Raw genomic sequence first — 16,769 nt, 5'->3', positions numbered from 1 at the left:
CCTTGGAGGAAAGGGTGGGAAGCCAGGCATCACTAATTTAAATGTATTTTCTTTTATTGTCAGAAATAAGTGATGCTTTAAAAGCTATTGTCAAATAAAGACCCACAAAACAAGAAGGAAACAAATGTTGATTAGCTGTACTGCAGTATCTTTTTTACTTGTGTGAACAAGTAATTTTATTATTGTTAATTATTTTAACCTATACAAATTGAGGAATCATTAAGTCTACAATCCTAATCCCATTTACCTAGGAACAAACCCCACTGAATTCAACAGGATTTAGTTCTGAGTAGATAAGGTTAGGGTTATGCTGTAAATCATATCAGTTTACAATAATCCCCCAGTGTATAAACATGCAGTTAAATACCTCCAAGTGGTGATAATATCTGCCCTCTAGATGAGAGCCTATGGGAAACCAATTTGCAACAAATACACATACAGATAAGAAAATCTTGAAGTAAAAATACGTTATATTTGAGTCCTACCTTGATATATTGCTTGGTTGTGGAAACTTCCGGATCCTCGGACTCTATCCATATTTTAGTTAAATTTTGTTCTGCCTCAGTTAACCAGTGGTTAAAGTTTTTCATATCATGATGGAAATTCCTCCATTTCTCCACGGATCTGTCAAATCTTCTGTAGAAGGAAATAAAAACCACGACACTATAATTTAGGACATTATATGATTAAAAGTAGTAGGTCAAACGTTTAAAATGCATTTAAAATATTAATGCAGGATATGACTGTGATGCCTTTATAGCTGTGGCTTCCCACCTTTCTTCCCATGGACCACTCGGAAATTGCACAACAGAAAAACATGCAGTACTCTGGCTATGCCAGAAGTAGCCCTATTGTGAGCAGAAGAGGTTCTCTGCTCACAGAAAGATGCCCTTGTATCCAAGCCTGTGGGTGAACTGCATAGCTAGTTAATTCTATGTTTCTAAAATCTATTTGCGTGGCAGAATGGGAAAATAAAATATCATGTTGAACACACAAACAAACAACTTATCTGGCTAAATTTAAATTCACTGTTTAAATTTACTCTCCCCAACAATGTGCAAAAGCTAATACATATAATTTATACATATAACTGTGAAGTTCTAATATATTGCCTACACCACTGAAGTGTGATGGCAGGAACAGTTGTGCTTTCTCATAAGACTGCAGGAAACCAAAGTCTCTTGCAAACATTTCCCGCAGAAGATAAGAAAACATCCAGAACCGCTGTGAGGCAGCAAGTTAAAAAACAGAATATTTAAAGTAAGGAGTATTACAATTTTAAAAGTAAATATACCCTCTTATTGCATAAGAATGATTTCATAATTTATAAAATCCTCCAAGCTTGTGTTAGACACAAATTCATTTTGGGGTGAACTCCAACACAGTGCAAGAGGGCATCTGCTCATGCAACAAGACTTCTCTTTCCTTTCTTCCTGCCGCAGCCTCATGTGTACCCCAAAGATCTGCTCCAAGGGTTGGGGGATTCTCCAGAGCAGATTTTGGTGTTCATGGGGAGGGGAGCTGGAGACAGGAAGAAACAATCTGGAATTCCCATCACAGAAGCAGATTTCCATTTTGCAAGTGGACGGACATCACTGGATGTCTCCCACTGACTGGCATATTTTATGTATTATTGGTACCAAGACATGGTCTGAAGCCAGATATAGAGAGTAACCTTGCCGAAAGTAAGTATATCTAGGTCTAGCCCAGAGGTTAGGAGCTGGAGCTGAGAGCAGCCCAGGTCATCTTTGATGCTGGAGGAAACCACCTGGAAACCCTGTGTTTATTGCCTTGAGTTTGTTTGTGGAAGAAAGGTTGGATATACATGTATTGAATAAGAATATATAATTATTAATGAACCTGAAGCAAGTTAACTCTCTTGATTAAAAAAAACAGAGTTCAACAAACTCTACTAAAAAAAATTAAACAGAGTAATCATACATATTACCATTACTGTTTTGTATCTCCTGTAGTTCTGATACTTGAGTCTGACGCTTTTTGAGAACAATTACAGTGAAATAGGATTCTGTTGGTCAAACTCTACATCACCAATTAGAGTAAAAAGAACTAGAATGGTCTGAAGTGCCTTTCTGAGGTGAAAAACGATCCTATTATCAATACCACTAAGTTCCTGAAGAGACAGGTACTCAACAACACAAAACCAGCAGTCTTTTCTTTTTCATGAAACAAGCCATTCCAAGGCAAAAGAGACCATCTATTGAGAGAACATTTTTAACAAAATCCCACTATGTTATTGATCAGAAGTCATAGGAAGATTTCTTTCATCTAACTACAGAATTGTGTCTTATTACATAATCAGATTTCATTATAATTTTTAAATATACAGCTCATTCCTTTCTAACAAATGATGTGCATTTTCCCAAAGGTAATGCTATCTTGAACTTTTGCTTTGTGTTTCACATTTAAATCCAGATGAAGCATGTTTTTAGCATGCAAATTAAATTTAGTTTCAAAACCGCCCTGAGACCTCCGTGTATACGGCGGTATATAAATTCAATTAATCATCATCATCATCATCAACAACAATTCCGCCATTTCTAAAATTTCATCTTGAATCAAGATCATAAGCCTCTATCCTTGAAAATTATATTATATTGTAATATACTACAAGACTATTTCTGGCCAGAAGTGGTTACAAGCCTTAGCTGGAAAAGGCACTACATGCCACAAAGGACACCTGGGTTTCTAGTGGCAGTGCTAGATCTAGGACTACCCCCAGCTATGAACCTGCTGTCTTAAGATAGCAATTTCATTCAGGATGGGTGGTAAACAAGAAACATCTAGCTATAGTACTTTCGACTTGTCAGCATTCAAGTTGATTATTGTCGCTCATACCACCCTATGCAAGTGATTGGCTGTGAGCTTGTGAGCTCTTCAAAGTACCTTGTCTACGTTGTCAGGCCACAACACTGTAAATCACTTATGAGATTTCTTTGTGTATTCAACTGTACATAGATAAAATAAACAATGATATTGAACCCATACAACTGGACTAGACAGTGTAGTGCTCAGATTATGCACAGTCCACCTTAGTTCGGTACAAAGTATAGATGCAATGCAGCAGAAAATGCAACTTTTGTTTTAAATGAAAGCAACCTCAAAAATACACAGAAATAATACATGGTTATTGTAACTACTTATTGCAGAGGCATACAGTAGATCAAAAGCCATTTCCAAGTAAATCATGTAAAGATAGAAACTCAAAATATATTGTTACGAGTTTCGGGGTGTTGAGATGTGTGCCAGTCCCCTCTAAAACCCAGATCCAGCAAGTGTGGGTGGGGTCCCCTCCCTCAACGTATAAAGTCAGATTTTAGAGTAGAGAGTTAAAAGGAGCAGTGATGTGACCTAGAAGTAAAGCAGCAAACTAGAGAGAAGTGAGGTATGAGAACAATGTTTGATTTCTGTTTGGATTCAAGGCAGCGGCTATGGGAGAAGTAAGACCCATTTGGAGTGTTGATGCTCTGAATCCCACCATTGCAGGCTCAGGTTATACATATGTGTAAATAAACCATATATCATAAAGACACCATAGTCTTCACTATGCCTCATTCCCAAAGGAAAAGCAGACTCTGGGTAAGCACGTTGAACCCCTGGAATCCTGCACCACTCAGAGATTGGGGTGGCATGCAACAATATATTTTAAATCTATGCCAATAATTTCCTATAATGGTTCTGTATAATTTTAAATTTGAAAACTATAAAAATGTCACTTAGTAGTCTAAAAATGTTGAAATCACAAATTACTCAGATTGTTTTATCTACTTAGCATTCAGAATTAGACTAATAAGTATTCAAAATGAGGTCTTTTTAAAGGGAGCAGGTTAAGTGCAAAAAGAGTATGTTTGATTATCAAAATACATTTAAAATTCATGACTTTTATTATAGAACTTGTAGCTGACAAAAATATAGCCTTTTTTCACGTTCTACAAAATATTGTGTACATTACATTTCTATACTTCCTCTAAACAGTGTCCTGAAGGATTATGCTAATATTAACCTAAAAATTATGCAGTGTTGTCAACTTGATTCAGCACAATTAGCACCTTGTAAGAAATATACAAAACTTCAAAGTAATATTAAAAAAATCTATTTATGTGCATTGAAATGTAATATTTAAGGTCATTCTAACAGATAATCTATGGAAACTTGTTTTTACAGGGTTATCTTGCCAAATTAATCTTTTGTAGCAAAAAAAAATGTTAACCTGTTTCAATTAATCTGATTTTTCTTCTTCTTTCCACAATCTGATTGTATTTAATTTAAACATAATCTCTATAGTTGGACTAGAGAGACACAACAAAGTTAGAATTCACTGCGGCTAGGCATTGGTTTAATATTTATTCCCAAAGTGATCATCAGGAGATAAGAAGAGTTTGATATAGGCTGGTTGAACTGTATTTTAATATATTTGGAGGTTTTTTGCATTTAAAAGTTTTATTATTATATTATTTTTATGCTTGAAATTTTGTTCACCACTTCAAGTAGACTTGACTCAGAATGGCACTTCACATTTAGAGATAGAGATATAGTTATAAAGCAGGAATATGCAGCATAAGCAACATTATGTAGTATTATCAACAAACCAGACCGTTGGGAAACTAAATCAAACCAGTTATAGCCTGGAACATGGTGTGTATAGTGCAGCTGACTGCTGAATAATACACAGCTGTGGGGATCCTGAGGAAACTCCATCTCCCTTGGTGGCTGCCCATAAAAAACAGGGTTATGATGTAAGGTGCCCTCTAAACTGTGAGATTTAGTGTTGAGCTCTCTGAGTGAGAAACAAGGTGTGTGTGTGGGTGAGAGACAGGAGACTGAGAGGAGAGGAGTATCAGAAGGAGAAGGAATTCTGTCTGCATTTCTTAGTAATTTTATAATGCAATGCTTGCATATGCGACTCTGTAGTTTTGTAACATATGCTAAAATTGTTAGTTGCTCTAGTTTCCTGCATACCACTTAAACATATTTGTATATATTAAATAGTTCAGATGTAGCCTATATAAATAAATAATGAATACACGAAAGTCACCACAACTACATTTGTCTTACTGGAACAATCATTTAACCTGCAGCAATTTTCTTTCTTACGTTGTGCTGGTCTTTCCTTGATGTATTCTTTTTAATAAGCATGCTCATTCTTGCCTATGTAAATCAATGGAATGGACTATTCAAAGTTTCTCTTAAGAATTAGATCCTTCACTTCTCAGAGCATTATTTCCCACTGGAACCCTCAGCCACCTGCTAACCCATGGCCAGGGGCTGTTTGCAGAATTGAGCAACCCTGGCTTGAATTCTGGGTCCACTCCTATCTTCAACATAGGTCACCTACATATACAGTGGTGCCCCGCAAGACAAATGCCTCGCAAGACGGAAAACCCGCTAGATGAAAGGGTTTTCCGTTTTGGAGGTGCTTCGCAGGACGAATTTGCTATGGGCTTGCTTCGCAAGACGAAAATGTCTTGCGATTCCTGGGGTTTTTTTCCCGCTCCCCACCCCTTTATCTAAGGCACTAAGCTGCTAATAGCCTTTTAGCAGCTAATCCGCTAATCCCTTAAGCCTTTAATAGCCGCTAATAGCCGCTAAACCGCTAATCCGCTAATGGGCTTGCTTCACAAGACAAAAAAACCGCTAGACGAAGAGACTCACACAACTGTACTCTGTCTCTGATTCCATGGGACGAAATGCTTACAGCCTTACAACACCCCAAGCTCTGTTTGTTTGGGTATTATCAATCATTTAGTTCCATAGACTAAGAAACATTAGTTGATTTTATATAAAATCATGTATGGCACAATTCAAGAGCCGCTGGCCCTGCAGATGCTGTTGGACTACAATTACCCTAGGGAAGCAACTCCATCTGGAAGACCTGTAATTAAGGCAGAGAGGATGGTGATAAAAGGTAGAGTGCAAGACTTCAGAACAGAATCAGGTAACAGGGTTAAAAAAAGTGGTTTAGCTAGTGGGGAAAGCATGAGCTTTCTTGTTCTCAGACAATGTTCAGTATGTAGGCGTCCATCCTACAACATAGGTCATACATTGACAAACTTGATAAAAGCATAGTGCTAATTCTTGCGTTAGAGGAAATATAGGGTGATGGTTCCATTTATGCCCACCTGATAGCAGAAAAAATTCTGTCTTGCACAATTGGACTTCTCCCCTTGTAGCCCCCCATGTACCTCAAAATGTGGCCTTGAGGGGCCCCAAAGCATCTGGAATAGATGGCGGGGGCAGTAGATAAGAAATAAAAAGGAAGTGGAGGTCCACTTACAAGGCACTGCAAGTCACCCAGAGATATAACATGTAAGAAAAGGACATGCCTGTGCTTTTTGATACATCCAATCTGTGGCCGTGTGCACACCGGAGCTTATTGTGTGTCTGCAGCTGTTAGTATTCTAATTTAATTTGTGTGGTCCACATGATGTTATTCTCAAACAATACCAACCTCATTCCTCCCCTGAGTACACTTGGATTTACCCGATATGGGGATAATTAGGCTCCAAACTACTCCACTCAGGCTCACAAATGATTTGTGTTGGTGTTTTGATGTGTGTGTGTGGGGGGGGTCAATCACCACTTTCTGCTACTCCCCTTTCCACCCCCCACTACTTCCTCAGTGTTTTTGTTCCTTTTCCAGCCATGCTTGTAACTATTTCTGGTATGCTTCTGAACAGAATGTAGCCTTGTATACAGTTTGTTGTTTTTGATCCCTCCGCTCTGAAGAAAACCAGAAATCTGTATATGTAAACCACGTTAACAATTATGTACTGAGAATGTAAAATTGCCTGCCTGTGTGTTTTGCACACTTCATGGGCAGGGCATTTTTTCATTTTAAAAGATGATGTGCATGCAGCTATCTGTACACATGCATTGTCAGTACTTAATTGGCACAACAGAATCAACTAATTTTAGAAGGTGGGGGTAAACACAAAAGGAAACACATAGGGAAAGACCAAAGTTGTTTCTCATATACAAATTCAAATACATGTGGGTGTTGAATACTCTAATTCAAACGTCAGAAAGTGGATTAACACCTAAATAAAGCTCAAATGATAAGCTGTTTACTCCATTTTCATTGTTACATCCAAGTCATAGTTGGAGTGATCAGGTCTGAATTAATTTGTAAACTAAACATAGTTCATACTTTTGCTTTCAATAACCTCAATAGCAACACACCAGATTTCAAATTTCCCAGCAAGCTTTCTTCCCATTTCAGAACAATGATAAAGAGATGTGCTTGAAAGCATTTAGTCTGAATGCTAGAATTAAAAGCATCCGTTATCATTTCCCTAGAGAAAATGAAGCGAACACAACTAATTAAATACATTATATGGAAGAATGCAACACAGCACAACTCCCTAGTCCTAAACAGGCATAAATGTCATTGGCAATAAACTTTTAAATTTCTCAACTTGTCAAAAATTAATTATTAAAAATCCTATAATAAAGCAAGTTCCAAATCATATACTTTACATGAAAATCACATAGACCTAGTTTATGATGGGCTTAATTAATATTTCTAGGACATAGAGGACAAAAGGTTCATAACTCATGCTGAATTCTGATGATGTGTGTTATACAGTACTAATATTCAGAAGTCACAAATGCACAAAGCCAATATATACCATTGTGATAGTAATGTGGTGACAAATGACTGTTATTGTCATTTCCCTTGACTATCAAATGTGCATTTCCACAAAATTTCCTCCCTTGGGATATGAACATTCCAAGCATTAGTACATAGTCAACATTACAGGAAACATTACAGGAAATATTAATTTATAGCCACTTCCTTATCCATTGCTTTCATTTTGCTACAAAACAAAATCTGTGAAGAATTAACTTTTGTTTCACTGAAAGAAATTTAAGATTTTGAGAGTACCAACTCCTGTGAGAGGTGTATATAGAGCAAAATGGCTCCAAGAACTCAGTTCTTTCCCTTTTTCATGTGAACAAGAGGTGGTATACATCACACATTTTGCTCAGTTAGACAGACAGTAATGCACATTCATGATATTATTTTTTATTTTTTTTTATTTAAAGATTTTCCTCTTTTATAAAAGCACATGCATTGCCTCTTTCTTCAGGTTGTGTTTTCGACACATCAGTTACATTTGTCATGAGACATTGGTGGTATGTGCACTATAGGGTTGGGAAGAAAAGAGGGGCGGGGTGGTAAAGCTTATGTTCTTTTACTTAGTGTATGCGTGGAGGTTTTGTGTCAGCTCGGGTAGGTTCTCTTTCTATTCACTTGTTATGTTTCCTTGGTGGTGAGAGAGGTTGAGGTGGTCTAGGGTGTGACTGATTGTCTTTGGTTGGCTGCAGTGGGATTTGTTTGTGTGGGAGCATTGTTGGGTTAAGTTAGCCATATTGAATGATATGCTGTTGGTTGGTTTGTGTTGTTGTCTTATTGGTCTGCGTATGTGATAAAGGGGAGCTATACTGGACTGAAGGCATTCTCTTCTACTTCTCCCTGTGTTAGTTTCAGTCTATTGGTTTGCTTTTCTAGTAATGTTGTTTCCCATACCATGTTTATTCCTATCAGGTCCCTCCAGTGTCTGACTATGATGTCTCTGGCCGCTGGGAGTAGATGGGTTGTGAGCTTTTTATTGTGTGAGTGGGCATTGTTATCTTGGAAGATGTTCAGTAGAGCCAGTTCTGGGGTGACTTCTAGTACCTGTTTAGTTATTTTGCTTATTTCTTGTATGACTGTTGTCCAGAAGAGTTGGGTTTGGGGGCATTCCCACCACATGTGGGGGTATGTGACTGTGGAAGTGCAGCTTCTCCAGCATTTTGGTGAGATTCCTGGGCTTATCGGCACCAGTTTCCATGGTGTTAGGTACCATCTGTAAGTGAGTTTGTTTATTGTGGATACCATTCCCTTGCCATGTCCCGCTGTTGTTAGGAGAAGGTTTTCAAAGGTGGTCAAGGGCCTAGTGGCTGTTGATGTTACTACTGGATTGTTTAAGAGGGCGTGTAGTTGGTAGTGTGTTAGCCAGGGTATTTGGGTGTTCCCTAGTTTGCTTTATTTCTTGTGTCGATATGGGTTTGTTATTTTTGTAGAAGTCTGCTAGATGATATAGGCCTTTGGCTTGCCAGGTTTTTATCTGGATATTTTGTGCTGCATGGTGGAATAGTGTGTGGTGAGCCAGGGGGCATTCATGATATTATAAAAAGTACGTAGTTGATTAAAGTATGAATCACCTGGAATTCATCCTACTCTATCTAGCTGACATGAACTCCGATAATTTGTGACACAAATATTGGGTCAGTGGAAATGGCATCATTTACATTAGGTTTCGTAATATAAACATGTGATATTATCACTTTAACATACACATTATATAGAAGTATCTAGTTCTCAATCACACCACTCCCCATGGAGGCTTGTTTTCAGTTCTGTTCCTTTTTTGTTATCAGTCTAGTTTGATTGTTAAATGGTTTCCAGAGATGTGATCATGATTAGGGACAGCACTCAATTGATTCTATGGAAGTATATATAACAGAGCACTAATTAGAGCTTTCATCCGACTGCTTTAATGCCTGTATGCTAAAAACAAGGGCCTTGAAAAGGGAGTTTCTTGATTAGATACTTAGATTATGTCTTAGTAGTTGCTAATGTATCAATAATTCACATATGTTTTTTCAGCTATCCTGAGCACACTTTTCAGTTGAATTGAATTGAATATTAGGACCTTCCTAATATTTGCATTATTAGATGAAGGCAAACTGGATCTTGCTAAATATATGGTAACATCCACCTACACATGAGTAACATCAACATTAGACAAAAAGCTGATGCATCATTAAGTTTTTATCCATTTCCCCACTATGAATCTTAGAACTGTTCCAAACGCACTTAAGCAGTACAACCAATTTTGATTACCAGTGACATATACATATTTAAGATTATGTGCAACATAGATATCCATCCGAGTCCACAAGTAATTTACTACATACAATCTGGTAGTTCTAAAATAAGTGCTGTTAAGTTAATGTCAGTAGTTTGCACTAGCAATAACAGAGCTATGTAAAATTTACCAAACCAAGTCAAGTTTTTTGTTGTACAGCAACTTCAAAGTTATGTGTCTGCTCTTTCCTGAATTGGAAAATTTTCAGTGAGTATATCAAGCACTATGCTTTCTAGCTTCTCCAAAGATAAAAAAGAGCCAGAGAAGCCCTTGGACCTTCTCTGTAGAATTATAAAGCATGCTTTATACCTTTAAAAAAATCTTTAAAAGTGTATAGATCTTTTAGGATTTTGCCTAATAAATGCAAACAGACATTCGACAGAATGTACAGAGTGGACTTGCTGGTTTATTTGTGTGGAAGTACTAATTGTTAGCAATACTGATCATTACTTTGTTTCTGCTTTAGTTGTTCCAGAAATGAGGTTTTACTGAGAAAACGTCACAAATCAGCAATGGAACAGTGGGCTGGTGAAGAGTTTTCAGAGGCGGGGTTGTGGAGCGAGTGGCTGTGCAAGGTGACCTCAGCTTCAAAGGAGGTAGAGAAAATAGAGAGATTGTTGTTTGAAAAACAGTCAAAGAGAATAAAGAGCCAAAGAGGGAGCAAAATTTACCTACCATTCCTTTAAGCTATGTTGAAAAATCATAGATCCAGTGGTGCATTAACGGACACCCAGCTGGAAGCTCAGAAAACAGTACTCACAAATGAGGGGGGGGGGTAAGGAGATGCTCAGGAATATGGAGCAAGCCTCCATAAAGGCTGGCAGGAAAAAGATAATTGAATGGCAGCCAAGCACAAAATCATGAGAAAGGAAAGACAGACTCGGGGAAATTCTGGTAGGCCAAGGCAGTTATAGACTTGGCTGACTTGTTGAGCAGCAGAGTGGTCCTAGATAGAAGGTCAGTTTTGAGGTGGCTGTGTACAATGTACTTTCTTAGAAAAGTCCCTTACAATCTCAGGGTTCCCTATGGCCAATCAATGTGGTATAATAGTGTGGTTTTTATTAGATTAAATAGGAGGAATGTTTGGCATTAACAATCACGGTGCCACCCACATTAGCTGACTAGTAGATGAGGCTCCTCTTTTGTCCATGCAAATTTAGCCATGGCAACAGAACTTTGCTTTCCAGCAACAGTCATGTGTGAAGTAGCCCTTAGAATTCTTGCACCCATAACGTTCTTAACAGTGCAATACTGTAGAGCAGAGCTTTCCAAGCTGTGTGTCGGCCGCAGTGTGTACGTGTGTCGCACGAATGCTTCCCACACTCCTCCCAGGGCTGGAAAGGGGTGAGTTTAACCTGTGGTTTGCTAGTAAAACTGAGTTACTGTGCTGCGAAAATGATGCATGTCTAAAAAATGTGTCACCAACATGAAAAGTTTAGAAAGCTCTGCCATACAGTATGTATGTGACTGCTCAGAAGCAAGCCCCAGAGTTTAACTGGATTTACTCCAGATAATAATGAATAGGGTTGCAGCCTAAACCCTACACATTATAAGCATGATCCAATCAACCATTCTATCAGTTTCAGTGAAACTGTGAAGTATGTACCATTGAAACAATGGGACTTTAAAATGCTTAACTGGTTGGATCACAATCTTCTTTTTTTGGACATTTCTGCAGTAAACACAGAGGACCATTATAGGAAGCATCATGATCTGTGCTTTCATATATGTAATACTCATTTATATAATTCTCATTTTTTTAAATAAAAAAGGCAATGAAAGTCATAATTTTTGTTTTAATTCTTGAGGGTTAAGCCATGCCAGTTTCTCGCAAGAATAAAACATCCTGCGGCACCCTAAGTCGAACACATTTATTTTTGTATAACCTTTCATGGGGCAGAGTGCACTTCATCAGATGGTTAAAAAACAAAAACAAAATAGATATTCTTTCACAAAATCCGTTTGACTGCAATCATTTCTGTGTTTAAAGAACATCATGGGCCTGAAGATTATCAGTTGCCATGACAATAGTGTAAGCATCGGAGAACAAATAATGACCTGCCATCAAGAGATCAGAATCTGGGGAACGATACTAAGATCACTTTCATATCAGAATTTATGTGATTATTAGAAGCTTAAAAGAGTAGCCTGCATTTCCTCTATTGCTTTTCTGCTCCCTAGCCAAGTCTGCATACTCAACAGCTGCAAAAGGCAAGCCAGCAGTGTTAAGTACTTAAAACCCAATTTTAACAGGAAATAAAAAAATAATAATATTGAAATACCCACCATATTTTTTATGCTGGTTACAGCTTTAACATTTTTTTCACATCCATTTCTGCTCACTGCATACACTATTTATCTGAAGATTAGGGATAGCTGTCTTTGGGGGTAGAAAGTTCCATTTTCTTAATCTTGGGAAAAGGTGACTTACTTAAAATATACTGGCTCAGTATATGTGCAGGCGGTTCTATATCAAGAAAATTATTGAGAACAATGCACTATTCTTTTATAGCTTGAGAATAAGTCTAAGAATCTTCAGGGAACAATGCTCTGTGTAATGCCCTCTGATCAGATGTCAAACAGATAAACAACTTTCTGAAGACATCTGTATCAGGAAGTTTTTAATGTTTGATGTCTCACTGTGTTTTTGTATTATGTTGGAAGTTGCCCAGAGTAGCTGGGGCAACCCAGTTGGATGGGCAGGGTATAAGGAATAAATTTGCTGTTTGTTGTTAGAATTCAGTCTATTGGTTGGGGTTACCAATACAATCCTGAGGTATGTATGCAAGTGAGAGATGGTTTCTATTTATTTCATCTTTTATAATTATTTTCACTTATTTTGAACTCTGTTTTACCAGATTTGAATGTGCTGTCCACATAGGCCATTTAGTAAGCAAAATATAACTCACCATTCCGCTCATAAGTACAATGGTTTGCATCTATTGATATGACACAATATATGCTTTACCAGTAACTGCCAGTCACAGATATGTTAGTGTAAGCTCATTCTGAAATACTGAGAACTGTCCTTTGAGAGCCACAGAGTACAGAGGCTCTGTGCAAGAGATTATGTCACCACTCCCACTCTTACTGCTGCTGCCCCCAAACTCTACTCCCTCTGCCGCTGCCCCACTCCATTTAACTTTTTCCATTGTTTTGCTATTGCATTTGCATCCTCAGAGTGAGGCATTCTGGGTGAGGTGGCTAAGAGACTGCCTGCATACCCATCCAGTGGATGTGAGGCAGATACTGACATTGTATGGATTTTAGTGTGCTTTTATTTCAGAAAACACTTCTGGAGTGTAAATTTTATATGATCACTTTTAATACTCTATTTTATTAATGCTTTCCACTATTCTGTATTTTATTTTGCTGTAAATTGCTTTGAAATAGATGATTACGGACAATTCATAGACATTTTAAACAATAAATAAATGTTTTTTAAACTCAGGAAAAAGATGCAGTACTTTCTAAGCTTACACAATATTTCCAGTGCTGCAGGCCCTCTCTTGGCTACTACACCCCAAATTCTTTGTTCTGAGGAAGAACTCATTTGGCCCTTCCTAAGAGGCTACAGCAAGGCTGGGACGAGCTGCAGGGGGCTGGTTGGATGGGCAGCTGGTGGTACTAGAAATAATGAAAGCTAGGAAGAATGAGACAGGAGCCCAAGGGCCACCAATTTGTCACTGCCTGAGCCTGCCACCTGAGACCATAGTCTCAGCTTGGTTCATTATAGTGCCAGCCCTGAAAGGTCATACTTATCCCCTTATCCCCTAAAAATAAAATAGTGGCATCTACATCATTGGGAGAGTCTTTTGTACTCAGCTATGTAATAGTCCGTGGGTATTAAAATGTGTATTTGGTACACTGAGAGAGGGGCATAGAGGAGACAAGTGATATATATTCAAATAGCTTTTGGTTATTGCCTGGTTTGAGACATTACAGCCCAGAAGGCAATACAGTGTGGAGCATGTATGTGGCACCATCATGAGTCATGACAAAGAGTACTGGGAAATAGGCAAGATTTTTTCCTAATGCTTGCTGACAAAGCTGGTAAATACTGAGGCAATTCTGGATTAAGCTGAGGGGAGTTCACTTGTCACTTCTACTGCACTGCCTCACTCATTCACCAGCTTAGATCACAGCTAGATCTATGTCACATACCTGAGAATTGCCTAGCCATTTGATGAATTACTGCAGACATAACTGGTTTCCTGTCTCTGTTCCTGACTTTAGCTGATCATCCCTTATTAATGTCCAGCTCCTGATCCTGCCTGAGTTTTATATCCCATGGTGTATGGGGACTACAGCCTGATCTGGCAATAAAGCATTGTTCTCAGACCCTTTGTGCCAAGCAAGAGGAAACTACAAGCTCAAACTGCAGTAAAAATAGGTAATAAAACTGTTTCCAACTAGACAATGTTAGAGCAACTGGATCAACAATTTTGTAGAATCTCCAATGCTGAATCTATTTATATTGTGTCTGGTGATTTATTACCTAGGGAATACCACTACTAAATCAAGGTAACCATACTGATAAAAATACATAACTTGAATCTCCAAATACTGTATGATTTTAGGAATATGTTTTCCATAATTTTGGATTTATTGGGGATAACCCACCATTTGCTATTCTATTTTTTTTAATTTTATGTCAGAACAGTCATATACTGCCTGATTGAAATAAAACCCCAAGGCTCTTTACAAACAGAATAAAACAATAAAATTAGCAGCAAAAAACCCAAGTATTTAAAACATTAAAAATGATTAAAATAAACAGTAAGCTAAAACCAGATGAAAACAAATGACAGCTTCTACATGTCTGGATAGGTTTCCCTAAACAAAAATGTTTTTAGCATGCACTGAAAAGAGTGCAGCAAAGTCAGGAAGTGCCAGAATATGGATGCTAATGTTAAATAAGTTGGAGTTCTTGTTATTAAATATACCAAGAAAAAAGCACACCAAGAACTCAGGCCAAGGTAAGTTTCAATAGCGGGAGTGGTCCCTACTCACTATTCAATAGTCAATAGTAACAAAAACTGATCCATTCAAAAGTATGTATTCTGACAAGGATTACAAACTCAAATAGTGATTGCAAACTAACAAGGATTACAAACTCAAACTCATAAAGATATGTATAACACAATAATTTGTTACATAATTAGGGAATGGAAACCAGTAGGTTCATATTAGTCCATAGTCAGATTCAACGTGAAGGTCTTAGTTTCAATCATAGAGCAGAAGTCAGAAGTCAGTTACGGATCAGAAGCTAGGACAGGGCCCTATTTCGATGTATTTACCTTCATCAGCTAATTTTTAAAGGGTCGTGTAAGTTTGAAGACTTTCAGATAAATATATCCTGTTATTTTCTACGTTTCTCAGGGATAACAACTACATGTGGGTAGATCAACGTGTATCTTGAGCTTCAGATACTATGGAGAAACTATGGACTGTCATTAGCATATCAATGGCACCTTGCCCAAAATCTCCCAATGGCTGCTTCCAGAAGCTTCATATAGATATTGGAAATAAGATAATGCCCTGTAGCTCTCCAAAGCATAATTGCCAGGGGGTTAAAAAGCACTCTCCCCAATGCTACTCTCTGGACTTGGTCCCGACAGTAGGATTGGAACCACTGTAATATGGTGCTCCCAATTCCTGTTCCACGGAGCTGATACAGGAGAATACCATGATCCATGGTATCAAAAACAAAAGAGAAATTAAGCAAGAGGAGTGAAGTCTCTCTCTCCCTAGTATGTCTTACAGAAATTGGGATATATTTTATGTATAAAGAGGAAGTGCAGTTTCATTCATGCTTTTTTAAAAATGGGAGTATCTATTCTGGATAAAGCTCAGAAATGTAAATTATCATGCACATCCCCCCCCCCATCCAAATTTCAATGCTGGGGATCCAAAATTACAAGGGCTTTCTATCCGTGTTTAAATATTTAATTGACTGTCTTACAAAAAATCCCTAGGTGCTCCAGTAGTGCATAATAAAAGACCCCAGCCAGTCTTAATTATAGCTTATCATAGCTAGAAGTTCTTATTTCATGAATAATAAATGGCAATTTTTAACAGCATATAATTGTACCATTGGCACCATATATTGTCTGAAAGTGCACCGATCTCTACAATCTTAAAGATATTGCTTACTCTCTATGCAGGGTATACATAAAACACACAGGTCAAAACAGCAGATACCATGGCAGATTGCTGACATTGTTGACATGATACTGATCGCTGCCCCTAACAGAAGATCTCCATTTCTATACGAAAGCCTATAAATATTTGTATCCTGCTTTCTCTCCAGTAGAAGTTCAGAAGAGGCTTGTCCCACTTTCCCAACATATACAATAAGTAGAACTCATAGAAGTAATGTAATGTCGAATAAAAGGAGATATTAGTATTTGAAGTGGGAACGGGAACAACAACAACATAGACTACCTGCCCCAAGGTAAATTTCGGAGCCTTGGGGCAGGACAAGCCAAATATGAAGGGTGCTTTATGAATACACTCCAAGCCTTTTACAAATACTTCCAACAAGCTGAGCCTCAGTGCTCTTTTGATTCAAGTTCTCATAGCAGCTCCATTTCAAGGCAAGTACAGTAGTAGGATACTTGTGCATTCTCAGTAGCTAACAGTACCTAGTAGTTTAGAATTTCATAAGTTTATTGGGAACCAATACATAATTATCCCCTCCACTTCTGCAGAGACACAAAGAGGTAGCCAATGTACTGCCCTCTAGACGTACGGCAGGTGCAACAGCAGCAGCAGCAACAACAACAACACATTGTTTTTGTTTTTACATAAAACCAACCAAAGAAACAAACAAAC

General features: G+C 37.9%; 1 protein-coding gene across 22 annotated transcripts in view; it reads right to left on the bottom strand.

The window, feature by feature from the left end:
* Positions 1-16,769, bottom strand: part of DMD (dystrophin) — a 984,302-nt gene that overhangs the window by 453,556 nt on the left and 513,977 nt on the right. For all 22 annotated transcript variants that reach the window (XM_083438913.1, XM_083438919.1, XM_083438923.1 and 19 more), the window contains one exon: positions 486-636. In XM_083438913.1, coding sequence (XP_083295039.1) covers positions 486-636 — 151 coding nt within the window. The remainder of the gene's footprint in view (positions 1-485; positions 637-16,769) is intronic.

Source organism: Podarcis tiliguerta (genome assembly GCF_965153285.1).
Source record: "Podarcis tiliguerta genome assembly, chromosome: 4".
NCBI lineage: Eukaryota > Metazoa > Chordata > Lepidosauria > Squamata > Lacertidae > Podarcis > Podarcis tiliguerta.
Note: the sequence above shows the minus strand (reverse complement) of the source record. Positions and strands in the feature narration are given on the sequence as shown.